We start from the raw sequence: 26,229 nt of genomic DNA, 5'->3' as shown, positions 1-26,229 counted from the left end.
TGTGGAGCAGCAGCTGCTCTACTCTGAGCCCCTCCCGGATGGCCGAACTTCTCACCCTATCTCTAAGGGAGAGGCCAGCCACCCTTCGGAGGAAGCTCATTTCCGCCGCTTGTATCCGCGATCTCGTTCTTTCGGTCACTACCCACAGCTCGTGGCCATAGGTGAGGGTAGGGACGTAGATCGACTGGTAAATTGAGAGCTTCGCTTTTACACTCAGCTCCCTCTTCACCACGACGGACCGGTGCAGCGTCCGCATTACTGCAGCTGCAGCCCCAATCCGTCTGTCGATCTCCGGCTCCCTTCTCCCATCACTCGTGAACAAGACCCCGAGATACTTGAACTCCTCCACTTGGGGCAGGAACTCATCCCCGACCCGGAGTGGGCACTCCACCCTTTTCCGGCTGCAAGATATCTCACTGTTTTTGACTTTTCTGAGCCTGTCAAGTCCTTCTTTTGACCCATTTTGCCAAAGGAAAGGACGTTGCCTAATAATTATGCACACCTGATATAGGGTGTTGGTGTCATTAGACCACACCCCTTCTCATTACAGAGATGCACATCACCTAATATGCTTAATTGGTAGTAGGCTTTCGAGCCTATACAGCTTGGAGTAAGACAACATGCATGAAGAGGATGATGTGGACAAAATACTCATTTGCCTAATAATTCTGCACTCCCTGTATACACATGCACACAGTGTACACGCACACATAAAAGCAAATGCTCATCCAAATTCCATTGGTGTCTCACCAAGGATGCGGAATATGAGATGAAGCTCATCCTCCACAGTTGATCCAGGGAAGAGAGGTCTGCCTGTGATCATTTCATAGAAGATGCAGCCCACACCCCTGGAAGAACGACAATAAAGTAGTACAAAATTATAGTGTTTTAGTCATCTATTATGCAGATTCAGGCTGCCAGGGGATGTAAAACTATAAACGAGTTGCAAAGTGGTTGTTTTTATCTAATGCATAAAGCAAAAGATTTTTAAAAATCTAACTTTCTCCAATTCTATACATAAATATGAAAAAAGAACCTTTTTAATCAAATTCTACAATGTTTATGTCCTAACATCCATACAAAGTATTTAAATGCTGATGAAAGACAAAAGAAACAACTCTACTCTGAAATATGCTGGTACCTCAGAAGTGACAGCTGCACAAACAATGAAAATGGGCAGTATTGATAAATGTGTCCACTCACCACATGTCAATGGGTGTAGAGTACTCAGTGGAGCCCAGCAGCACATCTGGTGGTCGGTACCATAATGTCACAACTTCATTTGAGTAGGTCTTCGTAGGGACCGACTTAGCTCGAGCCAAACCTGATTTTAAATAGTGAGACTAGTTCATAAAAATACAGTTTTGTAATGTGGGCCACCACCTGTGAACCTGTGAGAAGATGTCTTATCCAAACTCTGTAACAGCTTTTCAACTTTGCATAGTGTCGTAGTTGATGAATTTTAAAGTTTTGTGTTCTATGACATAGATCAATTCTTGTTACATTTTTTAACTTTACATATTTACTGTTTATTTTTATAAAGTACAAAGCTTGCTATGCACAAGGATGGGCCTTTAAATTGCATAAAAATGCATTAAATATAATGAATACATACATTAAGGAGAACAGAAACTCAAAATACAGAAAGGCAAAATAGTATCAGGCACAAATAAGATACACAATACCTGAAAAAAGATCATGCATAAAGCTAGCTTCCATATGAAGTGATATGGAATTAATGAAATATCATGTTACAACTTTTACCAAAGGAGGGGAGTGTTGGGTAATTACTCCAAACTATGTTGTTTTGAGTAGCATGACCTTTAGGAGTTGCTAGTGGGACTCGTACTTGTTTGGGTTAGGGTGTATATAAAAGGCTACTGGGTTCTAAAAAACACACACACACTTATCTCACTCTGATGGATCCATGTTGCGTAAAAATACTTAAACATGTGGACTGGAGGAGGATTGATCCATCCTCCTCCACTCCACACGTTTAAGTATCCTTGTCCACATGTTTTTTGAGCCTATCTTTGAAAACTGAAATAATCAAAATGAGACAAAAATAATATTTTAAGTAATTAGCTTGTGAGAACCTTAGAAAACTAAGCAATAAAGGAACTTTCAGCATATTATACAAAACTATCTGCCCTTTAAGTTAATGACAAAGGTGACATACCAAAGTCTGCCAGTTTGAGCTCTCCTTTTTCATTGATGAGCAGGTTCTGGGGTTTCAGGTCTCTATGGAGGACCTTCCTCCTGTGGCAGTACGCCAGACCTCTTAAAAGCTGAAATAAGAAGATCTGATGTGGAGAGAAGAGGATGTAAACAACACAATCAGCCACCAGACACATTTCCATTTTTCAATACTGACCGCTTGTAATACTCTAGATTACCTTAACGTTGTGAACGCTCATGATGCTCCCACAGTCGTCCATATATTGCTTCAGGTCTTTTTCCTGATGAGAAAGAAAGAAAGTGCTTATCTGTAGTTTCTGGTTTCATGTAACTCACACATTAAAAACAAAGTGACACTCACCAGATACTCAAACACGAGTGTTAGGCACTTGTCAGTGTGGATAATGTCATGGAGAGTGACAATATTGGCGTGCTTCAAGTCTTTCAGTAGAGACACTGGAGGAGAAGACAGATTAGACACTGTCAGTCAAACAGAGACAAGCTGTGAGACGTAACACGGCTCATACTTCAGTCACAGCCCGTGGCGCTACAAGACACTTTGTCAAGTTTTTGTCTGTATGTACAAGTGTGCCATGTTGACTTTGGAGGTGTGTGCTTCCAAATCACAACTGTTTGTCAGTACCTTCTCGGATAGCGGTGCAGGGCGCGCCCTCCTCGTGCTCTAGGCGGATCTCTTTCAGGGCGACCAAGTTATCTGTTAACTTACTTCGCCCCTTAAATACTGTTGCATAGGTCCCCTGCAGAGATGTAAAAAAAAAAACAGTAAATGAATGAGTAAAATACAGTGGATGAACACTTTGTTTGCATTGCGTTGCTTCTGCTGGTGGCTCTTTATTGACCTCACCTCTCCTAGTTTGTCCAGTTTGATGTAGGTTTCAAGTTTCCCAAAGCCGATCTCAGACTGTGGAGGACAGAGAGAAGGCGTTTGAGGAGGCTGGCAATGACAGGTCAAATCTTGCTTTTGCACAGCCTGATCGGATACTGCATCATATTTAATTTAACTGTCAGCCTCACTACTTTTGAAATCTCTCCGACAATTGCAGGTTTCTGAGTCACCAGGCCTTTTTTTATCCTGTAATGTGTACAAATTACAGGGCTGCTTGAGCAATTTTTAGGATTATTCTGTATTTTTGAGTGTGATTCATCTTGAACAACAGTCTGCAGACATAATATTTTCAAAAGGAAAAGGACAAAAATATCAACATTTATCTAGAAATCTGCATCTCTTCAAAGGTTCTTTAACTGTCATTACTGGGAAGGTGTGACGTAATTTACAGATGCACATATACTGTTTGGCCACAAGGTGTCAGTGTAGCAAAGATAATCAAATATGGCAACTACGTTTTTATATCTAAACATTTTTATAGACTATAAAGATGTGGAAGGTAAACACTGCAGAGTGATAACTGAAATAAACCTGAGCTCAGTTATACATGGTTAGCTGTATAATGTATGTGGCTCCTGGGTTTTGAAGTCATGAATTATGGATGGATGTCGCTATATAAAGCTGTGATGCCCACAGGTCTGTCAGGGTTTATGCCTGTCACTTGTTTCTCACTTTTCCTCAATAATTTGTCTAATTGTGTGACGTTTCCTTTACATTCATTATAATGAACACACTCAACCCTCTTAATTTAGTCTGTCCCATCGTGACAATCGTACAAAGTCCCAGGCCAATGCATGTACGTATGCGTGTGCGAGGGAGGGGGAGGGTCTCCGGTGACCAAGTTAGCTGTTGAAGCATGTGATGTCTTTAAAGGCATGCCTAGAAAAAACACATCTGAATAAGCTCGGATACAAGATGGCATACTTACACACTGAGACAAGTGAGTGTGGACATGGGTAAGCAGGAGTTTAAATGTGCAGAAGTTGTTAATTAACTGACACATTCTTATTTGTGTATTTAAATCAGTGCTTTTATTTGTTACACGTCAATTTCAGCCCTTCAAACTCACAAAAAAGATGAAAGAAACACATCAATCAGAGTAGATATATGAGCTTTTATGTAAAGCAGGGGCATGTACTTTATAATACTCAGCACTGGAGCCCCCCAGGGGTGTGTTCTGAGCCCCCTGCTGTACTCTTTGTACACATATGACTGTGTGGCCACTACCAGCTCCACCACCATCATCAAGTTTGCTGACGACACCGTCGTGGTGGGCCTGATCTCTGATAACAACGAGACGGCCTACCTGAAGGAGATTAGGAATCTGGAGAACTGGTGCCAGAGGAACAACCTCCTTCTAAACGTCAGTAAGACAAAGGAGCTGATAGTGGACTTCAGCACTAAGCAGGAGAGGAACTACCAGACCCCCGTCATCAACGAGTGCCCAGTGGAGAGAGTGGACAGCTTCAAATACCTCGGAGTTCACATCACGCAGGACCTGTCATGGTCCTGTCACATCAACACCGTGGTGAAAAAGGCCCGACGGCGTCTCTACCACCTCAGACGCTTGAGAGACTTCCAACTGCCCTCCAAGGTGCTCAGGAACTTTTACTCGTGCACCATAGAGAGCATCCTGGCGGGAAACATCTTAACCTGGTTCGGGAACAGCACCATGCAGGACAGACGAGCTCTACAGAGGGTTGTGCGGTCAGCTGAGCGCACCATCCGCTCCGAGCTCCCTGACCTGCACTCAATCTACAGCAGGCGGTGCTGGACCAAGGCCAGGAAGATCGTGAAGGACCTCAGCCATCCCAACAACAGACTGTTCTCTCTGCTGAGGTCAGGAAAGCGATTCCGCTCCCTGAAGACCAACACAGAGAGACTGAGGAGGAGCTTCTTCCCGCAGGCGATACGGTCTCTCAATCACACACCACACAGTACTGACCCACACATATGGTTCTTACACACACACTGGACTTTCTGGACTTTGGTTTTGCACAACACTGGTCACTATATTCTTCATTTCCGGTTAATACTTGTACAGCTGCTGTTATTGTGTATATATTTATTTATATTTCTTCATACATTCTTATATAGTTCTATATTGTGTATTTTGTTGTACAGTTATTTTATTTTCAACTTTAATTTATATATTTTATCTTATTCTTTCCCAGTTAAATTTACCCTTCATTCTAATTTGTGTTGTACAGTTATTTCATTTTTAACCTTAATTTATATTTTATTCCTTCCTAGTTAAATTTACCCTTTTTAATTTTTCATATTTATTTCCTATCTTATTCATAGCCTTTTCCTTTTTTGTTTTCTTTAGGTCACGAGCAGTTGTCCAAGCATTTCACTACATATCGTACTGTGTATGACTGTGTACGTGACAAATAAAAATTTGAATTTGAATTTGAATTTACATACACTTAGACACACTTTATGCTTAAACGTAAATCTAACACAAAAAAACACCCACACACAAAGACGTTATTGCCACCTCCCCCACAGCTAACCCCTATAATAACAATCATATAATAAATCTTGCCTCGTGAAGGAGTGCGTGCACACAGAAAGGCGCACCTCTCTGCTACCGGTGTGCAGCAGTGCTCTCCGACTGCCTTACCATGTTTTTCATAAGTGTGAGCTTGTGCGCCTGCGTATGCTTTTGATGGCAATAGGTTCATTTCATTCCCAACGCTCTAGCGAGCTTACTCAGCAGAACTAGGTCAGGCCAAGTTTTAGTGACAAAACTGAAGTAAGATAAAACCAAACAATATGTGAGTGTAAGTGCCTTGTCTCAGGCTGCAGGGCAACACAGGCTGATGAACTCATAGTACAAAAAAATGCAGGATGTGAAATGTCTGCAAGAAGATATTTATTGACAAAGAAATCAAACGAATTATCCATATTTCACTTGTAATTACAGTTTCTTTATGTGGTACCTAGAAGAAAGCTTAAGTTTGAGAGCGAGGCTGGATTTATAGTATTCAGTGGGAAAGCTAAAATGATAGCCTTCTGAGAAGAGAAGAGGTGGCAGGAAATGAGAGGTGGGAAGAAAGATGAGGCCATTCATTAACACGAAGCTTCCTCAGAACTATAATCAATCGGCCAATAAACCAGCTTGCACTGTCACCATGTTCATGTAAACCTGCCAACAGCAACAAAAAAGAAAACCGAAGGACTGCACAATACTTAGCAGTCCTTTTGGCTTTCATCAGTTGACAGTTACATCATATGTGACTTACAATGAAAACACAACATGAGCAAAGAGAGAGGGACATAATAATAGGCATTGAAGTTTTTTTAGCTCAGTGTTCTGTTGCTGTAAGGTTGAACGGGTTCGTGGAAAGAAGTGAGTGCTGCATAATATGATTAAGTGTTGTGCTTCGAGATAAAATGACATCTCGCTCCTCAGTGCCATGGAACACTGAGTTTCACTGGACTGCTGTGAATAATTGATTACCAATGTGCAACAGCCATGAGCGAAAACTGATACCGACTTCACTTGCATTACACTGGCAACAATTCGACGCTCAAAACACGTGATTTCAGAGTCTGCGATGGAATACCGGAAACATGATCTACATTACCGTAACATATGACAAGCGCACAGGCAGCCCCGAGGCTATTACATCAGTTTTCTCAGAAACATTTTTTCCAAACATAACAGGATAACTGGTATTGCTTGTTGCAACAGGAAATACCACAAAGGAATTTTTTTAAGCAATTTGGGAGGTGTTTGTTTGCCTGTCTGTGGACAAATTTTGACTTGATAGCATCACAACTCCACAGTAAAAATAAAGGCTGAGAACCAAGAAAGGTGTAGTAAAATCCACAAGCACTCAGGACTCATGTCATACCATTGAGTACCCATGGGTCATCGCAGCCAATGGGATTCCTTCACTAGATAATCTCTAGTTAAACTTAAATCTCTTGTGAAACCATTTATTTTAAACATCTTTAGCTCCTTTTAAATGTACTTAAACTATTTCAGGAGCAGATGAGCAGTGAATGAGGAATTTCTGCAGGCTAATTCATTTCATAGCACAAATTCAAAGTAATTGAATACCGTACATACTGTGCAAACCATGTTCAGACTACTGCACGGTCAGAAACACACTTTTGCATGGATGCATTACCCTATATAAAGGAACGACCAGGACTAATAGAACAAAAACAGTCTGGCTGTGATGCATCTTCTGAATACATGGGCTGCAAGCTCGGCAGAGTGCTCGGGATCAATCAAAACCTTGTTTTCCTGGTATAAAACCTAAATCCAGCTACAGAGTGGCACTAATGTTTCCATTTGTCTTTACTTACATTTGCTTAGCATTTTTCAGTTATCCATGCCCTTTTTAAACCTGACATCTTATCATTCAAGCCCTTTTAGTCCTCTCTTTCCATCTCCTTTTGTACATTTCCTTTCTCTTCCGTGCTCTCTAGCTCATCCCAAGGTGTCCTGGGGTGTAATCCCAGTCAGGAGAGGAGCTGCAGCAGATGAGACTGACACTTCTGCTGAATTATTGATTGATCTATTACATCACACACATACAACAACTCCAACAATACACAGCTCCACACAGCTGGGCAAACCCAACAAAACGCACACTATACATCTAATATATATGACTATCCTCTTCTTCTGCTCCACCCTATACCATATACTTCCCCTCAGAGACTCTTTGCTTTCAAGTCTGTGAGCCTCCTGCAGAAAAGCTACGTCATTAAGTTGCTTCAAGCAGAGAGATTGAGGCGGGCAAATGGACCTGTTTGATAATAACAGCAAAAACGGTTGATGGAGGATGAGTCCTTCATATTTTCCCAAAGAATATCAGGCTTTCAGTAATCTTGTTTAATGTAATGCATTGACTAAGTACACTGAATTCCCTTTAAAATTACGCAAGCCTGTGGGTGGAGTGAAACAAAGGGCACAATAATGTATAACAGGAAACTTGAAAGTTGGAGCGATGGCAGAAACAAAACCGTAATTTGGAAAAAAAAAGTGTGACCAAAATAAAAACCAAGTGACAGAGCAGGGGCACTTCAACAATTAAAGGACATGCTGCATATTCATGAATACAAGCCTATTTCTTTCCCGAACAACCCCTCCTCTCACTGCCAGACCCCAATTCATACCCATAATGCTCTTGGCCTGTATGCATAATTCAGAATCTATCATTCATGCCCCTACTGAGGCATTGTAAGCACTATAGCATAGCCCAGTGTGTGTTTAAAGTGAGTCTATGTTTGTGTCGTTGCTCTGTGTGTGCGTTTTAGACAATAATGGTCCTGGTCAAGCATTTAAGTAGTGTACAATGGCATTGAAAGCTTACATTACTTTTGTTTCTACACAAAGCAGCATGAAAAAGGGCAAGCACACACCCAGATAAAATGACAAAATGACATCAGAGACTAGCTTCAACTGCTTTGCACACATATATATAGATGCAAATGTGCACACAGATAAATTAAGTACTGACCAATGATGCGCGCCGTAGCCTGCGGCTCATGGGTTTGTCAAAGGGCGGGCTGTTCATGGCAAACTTCTCCAAGTAGCCCTCTGGTAGCCTGATATCAGCTGGGAGAGACAAACGTTTGTTTATGTCCTAAAAGAGAAGAACAAATAAACAAAAGGAGACATGAAGAAACTGAAACATGATTTTCAATATTAAAAACCTTTTTCCATTTACAATTATACTATAAAGACATTAGTCCTGAAATATTCAGGATATTCCGTACCTTTTAAATTTGGTTTGGTATGATATGTCACAAAAAAAGATTTACAAATGCGCATTAAATAAATCTCGTTCCTTCATCATTTATCAGCTTGTTATTACTTCACCTTAATTAACCATTATGATCTGGTATCAAATCAAAGCTTTTTTTCTTTTTAAATATTATTGGTTGCTTGTCTACTCACAAGCAGCTTGCTCCATCTGTCTCTCCTGGCTGCGAGTTTGTCAAATGAGAGCAGACCTTTGGTTAACAGGTGCCATCTGCTGCTGTGAATGACTGACGAATGATGATGTGGATAACACCTATACTCGCTATGGCTGAATAAGATGCCAGTGCAAGACCACCACATGATCAGGATAAATTCCAGCTAGTTACTGGCTAGTTTTGGCTACATTTTCATAATGCACTATTAGCATTGAGTTTGCATGTTTTCCCCATGTCTGCTTGGGTTCTCTCCGGGTACTCCGGCTTCCTCCCACAGACCAAAGACATGCCAATAGTGGGGTCTAAATTGCCCATAGGTGTGAATGTAAATGCAAATGAGTGTCTCTCTTCAAGATGAATGACAACTGGGATAGGCTCCAGGCTGATCTGCATTTCTTTCAAAATGAAAGCACGCTTGATATTTTTATCTTTTACTTTTTTTGCTAATTAATTCATGTTGTAGTTCTTTTTGACTTCAATTGCTAAGTGCAGCCTCTCCCTCTGGAAGTGTTTAGCTTTAGACGATCACATTTTAGACACAATTTTAGGAATTAAACATCATCATATATTTGAGTCAGTGTTGTTAACAGCTTCTAGCCACTGCAAGAACTTTCACCTTCCAGTCTTTGCTGGAATGCAAATTTCTGTGACACGATCACCGGCAAGGTGCCAGTCACACATTGTTTCCATGGCAGCAGTAGTTAGGTGACCCAGTCAAAACACCCCTCAAGTGTGTGTCCTCAGTGTGAATATGTAGTGATACGTTTGTTTACATGTAACCGTGCAATAGGAGGATATTAAAGTGTGTATATGCCTGAAGATGAGATGTAGAGGTACTGTATGCCTTTAATAGTTTTATCTGAGCTGACTGGCTGACATCACAACATGCATGTCACATGAAAAAAGTATATATAAACTATATGGATGGCGACAACTGACGAATCCTAAAGCAACGCTCTGCATGTTTTAGCAGTATATGTGAGACAATGTAAACGTGAGCCACAGTCGCTTGCACAGAAATGCCTCCTAGCTGTAGTTAGCACATTTGTAAGCTCAACTTAAAATTGGAATCATAAAAGAGAAGAATACGTGTAAGCACTACAACACCATATATACGGTAGTGTTAGACATATAAATACAAATGACTGCAAATTTCATCAAGCAAAACATTTGATATTTTATGCAATTTATAATGAAAGTGACACCTCGTGATCACAACAAAAGTCTTTCACACAAAATTCACTGTCCACACTGTCTTTCAAAGGCGTAACAATAGACAAAAGTTCACAAACACAGCCACTCCTGCCCTCTTATTCACTGGTAGAGACTGAATAAAGATCTAAATACAAAACAAAACATGTGTGCCCCTGTACTCACAATGCAGAACAGCTCTAGTAGCTCCCTCATTGTCCTCCTTAAATGTGTTTTTCTATGCACTCACACACATGCGCTTTCAACGATGCATGTCTCTAACCTGATACATGACTGCACACACTGAGAGAGAGAGAGAGAGAAATAGAGTGAGAGAGGGCTGGCACTGTGGTAGAGTGCCATCCACATACTTAGGAAAAGAAGTGGGGGGGGGGAAGGGTTGGAGGAGGGGGATGCAGGAGCAGAGGAAAAGAGGAATAGACAGATTCCTGAGGGGAGAAAGGCAGATGGGGGGAAGGGGTGAATGGAGGGGGTGGCACAGAGAAAACATTGTTTTTTTGTTCTCTCCTGCCATCATTTTGTCCTCCATCTCTTCTTTACTTTCTCTCTTATCATCTCCTGAGCCCTATTCTCCTGGATCTCCCTTTTCTTTGTCATTGCAATAATTACACCGACATACGTAATTACTCTCACCCCAACATTTTCCTCTCCCACACTGCCAATCCATCTCCTTCTCTTTCTTTCTCTCTCTCTCGTAAACATGGTCTAAATTAGTCCCATCCACTGCTCACAGCAGTGAGAGGCTCTGTATCTAGAGGCATTTCCCGTAATACTGCTGTGCTCAACACTCTGCAGCTCCTTCAAACGGACACACGCAGCCTGACCGAGACATGACGGCACTCAGAGATTCAGCAGCAAACAGCAACACTATCTGTCAGATAGCACAGGTGCACTCGCATATACACACAAGTTAGTGAAAATAAAAAGAGCCTGCTATATTTTTCTCTCATAAATGTGCAGTTGCAATAATAGATGTTCAAAATTTAAAATATTGAGGTCACTGAATACATACAGTACACAAATACTTAACGCACAAATACTTAAATACACATACAAACACATCCGTAATTACTATATATATATATATATATATATATATATATATATAAACACCCAGCACGCCCCTGCGGGCGGTTTATCCTTCAAGCTCGGGTCCTCTACCAGAGGCCTGGGAGCTTGAGGGTCCTGCGCAGTATCTTAGCTGTTATATGGATGGATATATATATATATATATATATATATATATATATATATATATATATATTCTCTTTGATACCCAACATCCACAATGACGGCGAAACAACTAGTAGCTCAGTGTTCCAACATTCGAAAGAAGCGACTGCTATCACAGCTAGAGATTGACGAGGTACAACATAAATGCTACGGCAAGGAGGAGTCAGGACGCCAGGTCAGGGGGGAGATATCATCACCCCTACCCGAGATTGGGTACATAGCCCCAAGTGCGATAGGAGAAGGATCGTTGAGTGCGAGAGCAACTGACCTGAAAAATAGGATCATGGCCAAGCTTGAAACCTGGATCCCCCGTAGCCGGTTACCAAGATTACGTGAAGTACCCTCAGAAGGTCTGCTAGATGATGTTAATGCAGCACTACGGACGATACCTACAACCACGATTACCGACACTAACAAGCTGATCTACAATACAGCAGCAGTGATCAGTGAGATGCTTGGCTACAAGTTGAACAGCCACAAGGGGCAGTACCCTCCATGAAGAAGGAGGCTAGAGGGCAAGATCAAAGTAGCACGGAGGGAGGTTAGCCAACTAACGGAGTTGCAGAAAGGTGCGGCAAAGAAGGTGCATAAGAAATACAGCAAACTGTCCATACCTGAGGCCTTGGAAACTGCCAAGCAAAGACTCACAGCCTTGGCCAGCCACTTGAGGAGGTACACCAGAGAGATAGAAGGCAGGAGAATAAACCAGCTGTTCTCCACAGAGCAAAAGTGTACTCTCAGTGGCAAGGGAACAATAAGAGAACAGCACCACCAAGGCTGGAGCAATACTGGAAGAGCATATGGGAGAAGGACGCAACCCATAACGGCAATGCTCAGTGGCTAGTGGATCTGAGGGCAGACCATAGCGACCTCCCTGAACAGGGTCCAGTAACCATCACAGTGGCAGATATCCAAGAAAGGGTCTCCAGTATGAAGAGTTGGACAGCACCAGGGCCCGACATGGTTCACGCCTACTGGCTGAAGAAGCTGACTGCACTCCACGAGCGTTTGGCAGCACAAATGAACCAGCTGCTAGTTAACGAGAGACACCCGGAATGGCTAACCGAAGGTCGAACGGTCCTGATCCCCAAGGACCCCAAGAAGGGACCGGTCCCATCCAACTACCGACCAATAACCTGCCTCAGTACTACATGGAAGCTCCTGTCAGGCATCATATCGGTTAAGATGAACAGGCACATGGGTCAATACATGAGTGGGGCAAAGAAAGGGATTGGCAAGAATACCAGAGGCGCAAAACACCAGCTACTGGTAGACAGAACAGTCAGCCGAGACTGCAAGACCAGACTGACCAACCTGTGCACTGCCTGGATTGATTACAAGAAGGCCCTCAACTCAGTGCCCCACAGCTGGATACTGGAATGCTTAGAATTGTACAAGATCAACAGGACCCTAAGAGCCTTCATCAGGAACTCAATGGGGATGTGGTGTACAACACTAGAGGCCAACTCCAAGCCCATAGCACAAGTCACCATCAAGTGCGGGATCTACCAAGGAGATGCTCTGTCCCCACTGCTGTTCTGCATAGGCCTGAACCCCCTCGGTGAGATCATTAACAAGACTGGCTACGGATACCGACTACGGAATGGAGCAGTTGTCAGCCACCTCCTGTACATGGATGACATCAAGCTGTATGCCAAGAGTGAACGAGACATCGATTTACTGATCCACACTACCAGGCTATACAGCAATGACATTGGAATGTCGTTCGGACTGGAGAAGTGTAGTCGGATGGTAACAAAGAGAGGGAAGGTAGTCAGAACTGAGGGGATTGAACTACCAGAAGGCAACATTGCAGACATAGAGGACAGTTACAAGTACCTGGGGATCCCGCAGGCAAATGGGAACCATGAAGAGGCCACTAGAAAGGCTGCAACCACCAAGTACCTGCAGAGGGTCAGGCAAGTCCTGAGGAGTCAGCTGAATGGTAAGAACAAGATCCGGGCCATCAACACGTACGCCCTGCCCGTGATCAGGTACCCTGCTGGGGTAATAGGCTGGCCAAAGGAGGAGATAGAAGCCACTGACATAAAGACAAGAAAGCTCCTTACCATGCATGGAGGGTTTCACCCCAAGTCCAGCACCCTGAGGCTGTACGCTAAGCAGAAAGAAGGGGGCCAGGGACTGGTGAGTGTCAGCATCACAGTCCAGGATGAGACATGAACATCCACGAATACATTGGGAAGATGGCCCCAACTGACCGAGTGCTCAGTGAATACCTCAGGCAGCAGAAACCCAAGAAAGAGGAGGGAGACGAGGAACCATCGTGGAAGGACAGGGCCCTGCACGGTATGTACCACCGGCAGATAGAGGAGGTGGCTGATATCCAGAAATCCTACCAGTGGCTGGACAAAGCTGGACTGAAAGACAGCACAGAGGCACTAATCATGGCAGCACAAGAACAAGCTCTGAGTACAAGATCCATAGAGGCTGGGGTCTATCACACCAGGCAAGACCCTAGGTGCAGGCTGTGTAAAGATGCCCCAGAGACAATCCGGCACATAACAGCAGGGTGCAAGATGCTAGCAGGCAAGGCATACATGGAACGCCATAACCAAGTGGCCGGCATAGTGTACAGGAACATCTGTGCCGAGTATAACCTGGAAGTCCCGAGGTCAAAATGGGAGATGCCCCCAAGGGTGGTGGAGAATGACCGAGCTAAGATCCTGTGGGACTTCCAGATACAGACGGACAAAATGGTGGTGGCTAACCAACCGGACATAGTGGTGGTAGACAAACAGAAGGAGACGGCCGTAGTGATCGATGTAGCAGTTCCGAATGACAGCAATATCAGGAAGAAGGAACACGAGAAGCTGGAGAAATACCAAGGGCTCAGAGAAGAGCTCGAGAAGATGTGGTGGGTGAAGGTAACAGTGGTCCCCGTGGTAATCGGAGCACTAGGTGCGGTGACTCCCAAACTAGGCGAGTGGCTCCAGCAGATCCCGGGAATAACATCGGAGATCTCTGTCCAGAAGAGCACAGTCCTGGGAACAGCTAAGATACTGCGCAGGACCCTCAAGCTCCCGGGCCTCTGGTAGAGGACCCAAGCTTGAAGGATAAACCGCCCGCAGGGGCATGCTGGGGGTTGTATATAAATATATATATATATATAAATAAAAGTAAAGAAGGTTAAAAATATGGGGTTGAAAAGGTGAATAAGAGATCCCTTTAAATGTACCACATAAATGCCATGTGTTCACTATTCACTTTATACAGTCTATCATATAATACACTGTGTATAGTGTATACTAACTGAGAGACAGCTACCACTGAGAAGTGTACATGCAAGGAAATAAGACAAAGGAATGGTCTTATTTCTAAGGTCTAAGTGTAAAGTAACAAAAAATAAGAAATGTCCCCTTTCTATTTGTTTAGGTTTTACATACAGCACAGACAGAAAATTATTCTCTTTCTTTGCCTAATTTCTAACTTGGGATTTCTTTTTATGTATTTTCTTGTCATTTATCAACCAAAAAAAAGTACCAGTATATCAGCAACAGGCCAATCCTGATATTTGGGCCTGTCCAATTTATCATTTTAGTTCTAAAATTAGCCACAAGGTATGGTTTCCTACATAAAATCTACTTAATATTGTGAGGTGAATAGTGAAGGAGTGAATGATTTCAGACAGTCTTTGGCATCACTATTGAATTTCAATTAATAATGTTGAGTGCAGGTGCATTTTCCCTCTTGATCAAAGAGTACAGTACGCCCGGGCTAAAGGTATGTGTGTGTTTGTGTGTGGGCGTGTCCCAGATCATCATACCTCATTAGAGATGCGCCGATGGTGATTGTTCCTCATACGGACCCTCACTGGACTCTGAACCTCATCAGAGGACGTGCCGGATGCTTGGTCACTCTCCCCATCTGAACCCATCTTCACATTTTCATGGACAATGCCTGTGAAACACAAACGTGCAAAGACTTGAGACTTTTTTCAGGGATTTATGTCTTAGAAAAAGTAAAACAGGGAGAGACAGGAGATGCGACATGCCTTTGGTACAAGGGCGGCATGTCCTACCCACTAGGCTAAAGGGGTGTCCCTTGACATAAATACCTACGCGCAGGTTTTTAGATTGTGTTTAATGACACCCTATTTCATTTCACTACTCTCTCTATGGGATCAGAAGAAAACAAAACATCTGTCTTAAATTTCACTCACCCATTATGTGAATGACACAGTAGGACCCCAACCCCCAAATGATGAATCATACCATCAAGCCACACAGGGGTGTAAAACAAGTGTATAAAATGGTATTGGTAAGATGAGTAAGTACGAGATCAATATTACCCTGCGTGCAATAGGAGCTGCCATCTCTGTGTGCCAACCCCCCCACCACCACACACCTTCATGTGCCCCAGAATCCATCTGATTAATGAGTCACGGTGCAGCAGACAGGACTGTCTACTTCAGTGATGTGTGAGTTTGTGAGTAAATGTGGGGGAAGGGTGGAGGGCTCTCTCTTTGTCTGGGTCATGTACAGCACACACAGTACGTGTGTGTGTGTGTGGGGGGGGGGGGGGGGGGGTCTCCCTGGTGTTTGTTTTGGTAAAGATAACTTTTTTCATGAAACTGAAGTAGGCTGAGTGCAGTTGCAAGCTCACACCTTACAATCATGTACCGTTTACCCATAAAACATCAGCTCCCAACAGCAGAGCACAGACAGATCGAGGGAAGATTAGGAGACAGTGGGGTGGATGGTTTTGGTTGGAAGAGCTGATGAAGTGGAAAGAAAAATGAGTCCCCAGAGTGACTGCAACACCTCAGTTGTGGGATTTAACAACTGAGGGCCGGTTAGGTAAAGCTATTTATTACAGTGTGCTGTCTGTCAGCTGTGAAACATCTGAGGCTTATTCTAGGATTTGAAACAGGCTGGTCTCTGGACCAAAAAATATTTGAAAAGATGGAAAACATAGAAAAAAGCACAGATAAGTACTTCTAAAACTGGTTTAAATTGGTCTTTATTCAGTCTTTATCAAATTAATAAGAGGGCATAGCGTTAAAAATAATCCTCTGACTCTGTAGTTTCCCATTAACCTAAAAGCTGAATGATACCTATAGTGTGAAATTATACCTTCTGTAAGTCAATTACACAGTGATTCTTGCTCTCGAGAGTTTAAATTTAATTTTCAGGTTCTATAAAAGTTCTAAAGGCTTGTTAACCTAACCTCCTACAGTGATGAGGTGGTGGTACAGAGACAAACAGCCATACTGTTGCATGACCTAGACACAATATCTAGACAGCTATTGCTGAAATGTAGGCATCTAGTGGGCCTCCAAGTCTGATGTATAGTGCGCAGCCTCAAAGACAGGCACAAGGATACAGGGAATGGATATACCTTTGTAAGAAAATGTCTTTTGTCGCATCAGGAATCAGGAATTAACCCTCACAACCAAGATGGTGAAACATTACACTGAAGGTAAGTGACACCACAGGCTGGAGAAACTGATCCGGGATATCTACTGACAGATACACGCACAACCACACGCATGATGAGTAAGCATCACTGATCATGAGTATCACATGTCTTTCTCACTTTCTGAGAGGTCCCGATCTTGTGTGTTTATGTAAACAGCAGATGTGGGTAGATGAAACAGGATGATCTGACCAGGGAAGTAAAATTCCAGTTAGGGCTGGGCCATATTATACCGTTCACGGTAATACCGGTATAATGTTAGGCAACGATAGGAAAATGAAATATCGCAATAGAATGGGAGTAAAACGCGCATGCGCAGTGCCTTTGTTTTCATACGCACATGGCCGATTGTTGGTTTGTAAAAATGGTGCAACTTCCGTGATGTGGAACTGGTTTGGTGTTTGTCCGTCAGATACACAACAAAGCACATTTTTTTTCAGAACATGCAAGCGGCCGTTGTTATTGTCGTATTTGTCGGACTAAGATGCTCTTAAATCTGGGAGTAATCTGGGTCCCAAACTCCGTATATTTGACTTCAGGTCAAACAACACTGCAGCATCACTGAGAGTTGAAAACTGTCTAAATTCTTTGATCTTTAATAAAACGATCAGCATTGCTGCTTTACCAGGTGTAACTATAAAGTTTAACTTCCAGGCATCCATGAAAACAAAAGTTATTACATTTAACGGAGTTAGAAGTTAGCAGGAAGCTAGCGGAAGTTAGCTCGCTAGTTTCGCTAGTTACCTAAGCATGATATAGCATGTTCTGACGGAGAGATTTCTGAAAAAATTCAAACGTACAGCTCTGCTATCACTTCCAACATAAATGAAGACAGGAAACTAAACAGCAGTGACGTTTGTAGGGTTACTGAAGTTGGGCTAGCTGATATATAATGATGTGCTACGTGATCGCTAGCGACACAGCTATGTTAGCATAACATAAACAGTGAAGCTGGAGGACGAACACTAACACTTTTCCACTTATAAAAGTTAACGTGAAGGTTCCTCATGGTTAGAGACAAATGCAATCGCATGGCAGGATGCTGTAAACGGACCAAACTTCAGTCAGGAGAACAACTGAGATAATCCATCCACAATACGAGGTTAGTCATTAATATACTGCAACGACATGGGAATAGAGCAGCTGCAGAGAATTCAACATTAATGAATCAATGGTACAGAAGTGGAGGAAGCAAGAAGAATGAGTTTAATAAAGTTTGATTTATCTGACTGCTTTGTTTCGCTTAATGTGCCTTATAATCCCGTGTACCTTATGGTCCGAAAAATGCGTACTGCACACTGCAGTTTAATGTCGCAAAGCACCTCTTTTTAACTTCAGTGGATATTATACATGGTTATGCTCAGGATATGTCAGCCCATTTCTACTGGAAATGCCTTTGGGTTAAACTTTCAGCAAGGAATTTGCATTTGCACTGTTACATTTTTATAAAGCTTTAATGTACATAAAAACCAGCTTCTTGTTTACGTGAAAATAAATGGAAGGTTGTCTTTTTGCGCTAGTAATGTTGTGGAGTTGTATTTTGTCTCGCATCAATTATATCGTCAGTTATATCGTTATCGCAAATTTTCAAATATATATCGTGATAAATATTTTTGGCCATATCGCCCTGCTCTAATTCCAGTATCACACCATTATGTTACATTCTTCACACTTTCTGTCCTAAACATTCCTCTTAGTCACATTTCTTTCAGTCTTCTGCAGTTTCTTTCTCTTCCTTTCCCATAGACGCCTAAGAGCAGACAGTAAATGTCACAAGCTACCACTGCCTCCCCACATGGAGCCAAGCTGGCCTAGTTAGGGTTGCTGACTCCCTGCTAGTTTGTCTAGAGGAGGGAGTGGGCTACTTTTAGGAGTGTCCTTACTTCACTCTGCTCTGCAAATACTACTTAGTTGAAAATCCATCTCCAGCACATGATAGCAACACGTCAAAAATAAAGAAAAATCCAGGGGAAAGAATATCAAAAGAAGTAAAGGAAGACTTACTTGAAAAGCCCTTCATGGAATAGCATTGGGATTTTTTCACATAAGCCCTCACTCGGCAAAGCCACACATTGAATTCAGTACATTGCTCAAGGGGGAAACAGGCGGTATTCGTAGCCACCGTCCACATCCACATTACCCAATAATAATAATAATACCACAGGCTTTGGCTTTGAACTGAATCCTTTCACTTCTCTTTCATGCTCTCAGGTGAAAAGTTCTCAAACTCCTTTTAAAGCACAGGACATCGTGCTTTTTGAATTTGTCCAGAGCAGCACGAACAAAGATACTGCGGTCATTGTGCTGACAAGTAAATGAATAAAAATTCAAAAGAAGAACTTGTCGAACTCTTCACTTCTCTAAGGAGCTCATAGAATCCCTGTAGATAAGCATGTTGCTTGGGGCCAACATGTTGCAAGTTAAGCAGGCACGCAAAGCAAATCATATTTTCACAGTAATAGGTTAAAGATGTTCAAACATGTATGATGAACAGATTCTACTTGCATAAATCTGTGTCTAAGTATAAAGTAAAAACCTGGAACATGCTTGATCGAGCTACTAACATTAATGTCCTACAAAGTCAAATAAAAGTATACAGACAGCATGTATTGATGTTTGCCACAAAAATGTGCCTTCTACCTAAATCCAAACTCTATATTGTAACAACAATCTGATCAGTGGATAAAGTCAGGATGTAGATGAGCTTCTTGAAGACGATGACAGTGATGAGACTCACCAATGCGGTTTCCTGGAGGCCGGCATGAGTCGAGCACTCGAAGCATACGGAAAGGTGACAGCCTCAGTGGGGTGTCTCTCTCCACCATTCTTACCCCCTCTCCCGTTCTAACCTCCCCCGTTTTAAGGTCTCCGACTCTGGGAACACGGGCAGAGCATCCTTGCAGATTGTCTGCCATATCCATTGCTCCAGTGGGTTTAAAGCACTAACATTTGAAGGTGCATTTAATAATGCAAATAAACATTTCATTAAAAAAATCCACTTCAGTTAAGTCCTGGAGCCCAATCAAACCGTGTAGGTGGCACCCAGGTTTGAGTAGCAGTAGCTGATTAAGGATCCAAGCTTCCTGGGAAAAACCCAATCCTTAGGCTACCTCTGTACTGCCAGAAGAGCCCCATGCAGTAAAGAACAGGTCTGACATTATAGGAATTGTGCAGACTGCACAGGCACACTAATCAAAATCCAACAACTCCCTCGGCTGCTACTCCACTTTAACACACTCTCCCTCTTCCTGTGTGTTTTTCTTAGCAGACATTCCTTCTCTCCTCCCTCTCCTTTCTTTTTCCTCTCTGCAGTCGCTCTCTGCGTGCTGACTAAGGAAGGTCAAACACTGTGCAGGTATGCAAAATGCTGCAGAGACGGTCCAACACGTGCAAGCTAGAAACTGTTACAATCTGCCATCTCAGAATAACAGGTGTTCTGTCATCATCTGCCTTCGTCCGGACACAAGCCCGCAAACAAGGACTGTGTGCAAGGACTCACAACGCACTTAACTTGCAGCTCCTAGCAAGGAAAACACAGCCAGACCTTCCCTTTGCTTCTGTCCTTTGTGACTTCTTCATTTGCGTTCATTTTTCTTCTTTTTGCTGATGTTTTTCTGCGTCTGTGGCAGATCTCTTCTCTTTGTCCTCCTTCAACTGTTATTCAACACAGCACTCTATTCAGGCTGTTGTGCTGCTCTCCTTCTTTCCACTCCCTCTCCTGTTCAGTCCCTCCTTGCCTCTGGCGCCGCTATCAGTGTTGTCAGTGCTCCTGCTCCCTCCCTTCACCTTGCTATTACTCCCCTCCCTCTCACATGATAGAAATCTCCATCTCTCTCCCCCCTCCATCTGTCTTTATCTCTCCCTCCCGATTTCTTGCTATCACTGTCTGGGTCCAGAGATGGTGTTGAATATCAGTACAGTCATCCTCTTTTTCTATTCACGAGCCGATGACATTTTCTGCCTGATCGGCCTCTTTCTTGCACTCCATCTTGTTCACCACCTCTTTCTCGTGCTCCCCACCCTCCCTCCTCATGCTTATCGCTCTCTAGTGTAGAAAAATGAAATCCTGAGGCTTCAGAGTGATGCCTATGGCATTCTCTCTGCTCTCCCCTTTCTGCCTCAGTCCCTTCTATATTGACATGAAACACAGGACACAGCAAGCACGCGCTCTTTCCTGCACATCCCACTGCACACAGAGTAACTGTTACAAATACAACTCACATGATGCTGACTATTGGCTATTAGACACACCTGGAGAGCAAACAGACAATTACATCTATACAAACTAACAGCAAGTTCAAAATAATATTAAGAAACAGAACTAAAAGCATTAGGAGCTGATTAAGTAATTTTTTCTTCAAGCTGAGGGATCATTGGGTTGATATTTGTTACATTTTTGTGGTACGATCAAAAGGTCTACCCCGCAGAAATCGTTTAGTGCAAAGGCTGTTTTTAGATGAATTCCTGAGAATCCCATTTACGTAGCACTTGTAGCTCTGCGATACATGCTGGCTCTCCTCCTTAAACCTGATTGTCATTTTGTTGAAGTTTGTTTAAGTTGCAAGAATGTCCTCTTGACCAAAACACCACGTCCTGTCCTGGCACATGACAGCATGCTGGGACGCAACATACTCCTGGTCATTACTGCTGAATATCCTCTTTCAAAAGATGCTGTTATAGTACAAGTCCCCAATGACCTCTCATACAAGGGACAAATTCATGTTGCACAACCTTGTTGAACAGCAGCATGCTCGTAATCAGACCTGACTTGGGATATGAAATTTACCACTTCAAATGAAAATTGCTCAAAAATGTCCAGAGACAATGTTCCTATTTCAACCAATACTTGAAATATAATTAACTCTCTGAAGAGCACAGTACCAATACGTCCTAAATTGGTATAGGATACAATTTGCTCAGCATCTTTGCGCATAAACCTAACCCTACAGCCTCTCACGTGTTCGCAAAAAAACGGTGGAACAATATTGGGCATCGGAGGTGGGATTCATAGCAGAGAACGAGACCTGTTAACAATTACGAATAAAAACAGTTGTATATGCTGTCTCTGATTCAAATTATTGCTAGAGGCAACAGTCGGTGGATATTGGTAGGACTTAGTCTTCCAGTTCCTACCACATTCTAAAACCTTGCTTACACCCATGACACCTAACATTAGAAAAGTGTTTAGAGAACATGACTGCATCCAAAATGTCAGCATGATAAGGTGTTAAATGCCATCGTTTTGCCATCACACTTCAAAAGCCTATTTTTGACTACTGCAAAATAAAACCCTACCTCTCCCTCAAGGCCAGTGATAGGCTTGTCTTCTAAGCCTTAGTTAACCAAACACACTCATGTGGAGAGCCTCACACACCCTACATGTCAATAATGATGGGCTTAAAAAGACTTAAACAAACTTTGTAATTGTTTTAGACTCTGTAAACATCTTGGGATCTTTGAGATACCGTATTCTTAACACGCTCTGAAAGCATTTTTTAATCTGGATAGGTTACCTTATTCAAAGTGACTTATTTGGGATCATTAAGTACAGAGTAAAGGTCATCTACAGAAAATTAACAGACAGGTATCGATGTACTGTGATGAGCTGCTCAAAACATCAAGAACAAAAGCTCTCAACCCTCCAGCCATCACTGTTTCCCCGCCTTATTAGATTCACAAGTGCAGCTTGTATACATGGAAGATTTCTGTTTTGCTTTGCAGCCACCTCCACAAAGCTTTTTACTTCCCTCCAGGTCTCTGTTACTGTCACTTTATTTGTCCACCTTGTCTTAAACTACATTTTCTTGACTACATTTAAGCTTCTGCATTGTTTTCACCTCCTTTTTAAATCATAAATATTACGATGTGCCTCCAGACAAATAACACAGTAAAAATCAAAGTGCATACAACATCCCTCAGGAACAGGCATACATAGAGACGCGCACTCAAGGCTGCAGGGTGGGAGAATTTAGACTGCAGTAATTACCTCTAAACCTTTTATCTTCATCTAAGGAATCTCATTATTCAATTACTAAGACCAAAGAGCCTACTGTAAGCTACCAGCTCTGTTTATGCTGGCCGGCTACATCTCAACCCCACACCCTACCCCCACCCCATATATGCAGCTCTGAAAAATACATGCATTCATTAGTAACATCTTCCTTCGCTCAGCCATAAGATTCTCAAACAGCAAGTCACCCTAACACACATAAAAAGCTTATGAGACCGACTACATAAAAGGAGTCCACTCCATTGTTCTTCCTAAAACCAATCCGGGAGTGAGCAAATGGATGGCTGAGCATGTATGCAGTGAGGCAGAGGACTACAGCAATTAATACAGCATTAATGCATTACATTAAATCCCTGGCACAGACAACGCGGTCTCTCGTGGTATGGGTGGAGATAAGGGTGGTCTTAACAAGGTGCCAGCTTTTATCTTTTGCACCATTCTGGTCTTATTTGGAGGTTAAATACAGTATTTTGATGTGTGCAGAGGGAAAGAGAAAATACAAAGGGGGGAAAGGAACAAGAGGAGACTTCTTTGACAGTACTGAAAAACAGCAGCCTGAGACAGGTTTTGAGAAAAGCAGGCAGCTTTTAGCACAGCAGTAAAAACAGACGGGAGGACCAGCTAATCCCCAACCATGTAACTACAATTAGAGCGAGCAAGAGACAGAGAGAGAGCGTGACAGAGAGAGGAAGACAAAAAGATGAGGTAGTGGTGAGAAGTAACACTGAAACTGCATTGCTCATCTTTCCTGACTGTAAGTACAGTGTGCTGGGAGTGGGTGTTGGCCCAGATAACAACAGATATCACAAATCTGCAATACCTTTTGGACTCAGACTCCTGGCCAAACACATATAACCCCACAGCCCATTTACACAAATTAAAAGTGTATTAAATTAAACTGATACAACGCAAGTTGGACAAACACAGAGGGAAAAAGTGAAAGGGTGGGTAATCTCTTTAGCGCAGGAACAAGAGATTGCATCATCATGTCACTCTATTAAAGGCTGCAACGTGCTCTGACTGCTGAGTGGCACACAGTGAGTCAGCGAGACCAACTAGTGGGAAACACACACACAGACACGCACAGACACACGCAGTGCCTCTCAACATTTTAAACTATACCTTATCAAGACCTAAATAATAGAGTAGCCTTCTTTCTAGGCTGAGTCAAGTCTATGTCCTTTTAGGAGCTTCTGTACACTCAGTGGCACCCGTGGATTTCCTACAATGAAGTCACTGCCAGATCAACAACTTGTGGGCTCAAGAAGGTAAGATGGTCAACAAACCAATGCATAGTTTTTCTACCAGAAAACACTGATAGCTTTTTTTAAATATGTAAAATATCCCTGAATCTCATAATGAAATGAAACATTTGGTTTGTTTCTATTTTAAAAAAGCACTGTTATCTTAACAATATCGTCAATGTCGACATATAAGCTTTAAAAATATAGTATCAGTATATTCAAATTGGGAAATAAGCAGCATTATTATTATACAAGTACGGCACCATGCAATAGTACATTATCAACCCTCCCCTATGTTGCAGTATCTGTTTTTTCATTAGGATTGTTTTAGTTTTATTCAAGCATTGTCTAGTTATCATATTCCCAGCTCACAGGATTACAACAAACCATAAGCTGCTGTTATAAGTCGAGTTCCCTTCATCTAAAGCTCAGTGAATGCAAGGAGTCTCGTTGCGGTCTATCTCCATCTCGCAGGGTATTCACAACACAAGTCTGATGTGACTCCTGAAGGAGCTGATGTGAAAAACCCTACCATTCCTCCTCACGCTTTTATCATTTCTACCTCTCATTCTCTCATAAATCACAGTTTGTTAAGCTTTATCTCATTCGAAACCCATCTCCGGCATGATCATCCTCATCTTTTCTTTCCATCCATCCCAGACTTTCTTTTCTTCGGTACATTCTGCCCTACTGCTCCTGATATAAGCCGTTCTGCCACAGTGGGAAATGAGATTACTGGGATCCATATAGCCACAGACCACATTACATAATGTAGAGAGAAGGAAAAAGTAATTGCATGTGAGTGCTGTGAGCATGTGTTATATGTGCGTGTTTGTAAATGTTGGATTAAGGTCATTAGAGTTTTATCCCTCCACCCTCATAGTAAGTGTTGCCAGGATAGAAAAGTTGTTTCGGTAAACACTGTTTTACACTCACACACACACACACACACACACGCATGTACACACACACTCACACACACACGCCTCGCCTATAGGAAGCAAAACTGACACAAGTTCAGTACGTGACTATTTCAAAGGGTGGCAGTATTACTCTGGCCTGATGTTTTGTGCGGGTCAAGGTTTATATATTATACAGCTGCAACAAGAATCCTAGTGGATCATCTGTATTGCTAAATATGACCTCAGCATTAACTACATTTTTGCAAAAGTAGATAAAGTTAATCAATTTTACAAACCCAAATGCACAACTGAATGTTATAATGTTTCTAATGAAGTTGTGGTAAAAAGGTGCATATGCTTCTGGTGCCTTCCAGGGCAGCTGTCTGGTCGGTTTGCTCTTCGTATCATTTGTGTTTTATTTGCTTTCTTTTTTCTAAATCTTTAAAGCAGTCGATATTGAAGCACGAACACGGTGTCCCTTATTACTTCCTAGTTCTCTTTCACAAAGTTCTATATTGTTCACACTCAGATGCATCTTGTACACAAAGCACATGCTCACAACACTCACATGCAAAAAAGGATCAAACACACAGAAAACACATGACTGAATGACACTGAAAACAATGAGGAAACTGACTTGTCAAAGCAGCAATGTTCACTGTGGTTATCTGATCATTTTACACAGGTGCATCATTGAACATGAACTTATGATGTAACTGTAAAAGCCAGTTGGTATAATAAGTACTTTATACAGTGCTATGCAAAAGTATTTAGCCACCCCTCATTTCTTTATATTTTGCTAGGAAAACGGGAAACAGATGCAAACGTAAGTGAAGATACATTATGTAAGGCAGAACAGAGTGTGTACAGATCTTATGAGTTTTAATGTGAACCCCTTTTCCAAATTTTTCTTGTTTCTTTAAGTCTTCACAAACCGTTAGTATGTTGTGCACGTGCATGTGTGTGCGATTCAGATGCTTTCGAGATGGTATTGCATCTGTGAATCAAAATCTGATGGTACTCTTCTGTGTCCATAAATCTATGAGTTTAGTCATCCCAGCTAACAAAGAGCAAGGGGCAGGGTACACCTCGGACAGGTTGACAATCTGATGCAGGCTCATTTTCCAGTTTCCTAAATTTTTTTAAGGACACACTGCACACCAT

At 42.3% G+C, this 26,229-nt stretch overlaps 1 protein-coding gene across 9 annotated transcripts in view; it reads right to left on the bottom strand.

Moving 5' to 3' along the window:
- LOC101472665 (cyclin-dependent kinase 17) overlaps window positions 1-26,229 on the bottom strand; it is a 49,143-nt gene that overhangs the window by 7,925 nt on the left and 14,989 nt on the right. For 8 of the 9 annotated variants that reach the window (XR_013094719.1, XM_004558902.5, XM_004558901.2 and 5 more), the window contains 9 exons: window positions 15,258-15,391; window positions 8,569-8,694; window positions 3,044-3,100; window positions 2,822-2,936; window positions 2,540-2,634; window positions 2,397-2,459; window positions 2,180-2,303; window positions 1,204-1,324; window positions 751-848 (listed from right to left, as the gene is read on the bottom strand). Coding sequence is in view for 8 of the 9 variants with exons in the window: in XM_004558902.5 (XP_004558959.1) it covers window positions 751-848; window positions 1,204-1,324; window positions 2,180-2,303; window positions 2,397-2,459; window positions 2,540-2,634; window positions 2,822-2,936; window positions 3,044-3,100; window positions 8,569-8,694; window positions 15,258-15,391 (933 nt within the window). In the remaining variant the exon portion in view is untranslated. Of the gene's footprint in view, window positions 1-750; window positions 849-1,203; window positions 1,325-2,179; window positions 2,304-2,396; window positions 2,460-2,539; window positions 2,635-2,821; window positions 2,937-3,043; window positions 3,101-8,568; window positions 8,695-15,257; window positions 15,392-19,646; window positions 20,669-26,229 lie in introns of those variants that run through there. The other variant, XM_004558905.5, reaches the window with a different exon arrangement.

This window comes from Maylandia zebra, linkage group LG20, assembly GCF_041146795.1.
Source record: "Maylandia zebra isolate NMK-2024a linkage group LG20, Mzebra_GT3a, whole genome shotgun sequence".
NCBI lineage: Eukaryota > Metazoa > Chordata > Actinopteri > Cichliformes > Cichlidae > Maylandia > Maylandia zebra.
The sequence above is the reverse complement of the archived record's forward strand: the minus strand, read 5'-3'. Positions and strand labels throughout refer to the sequence as shown.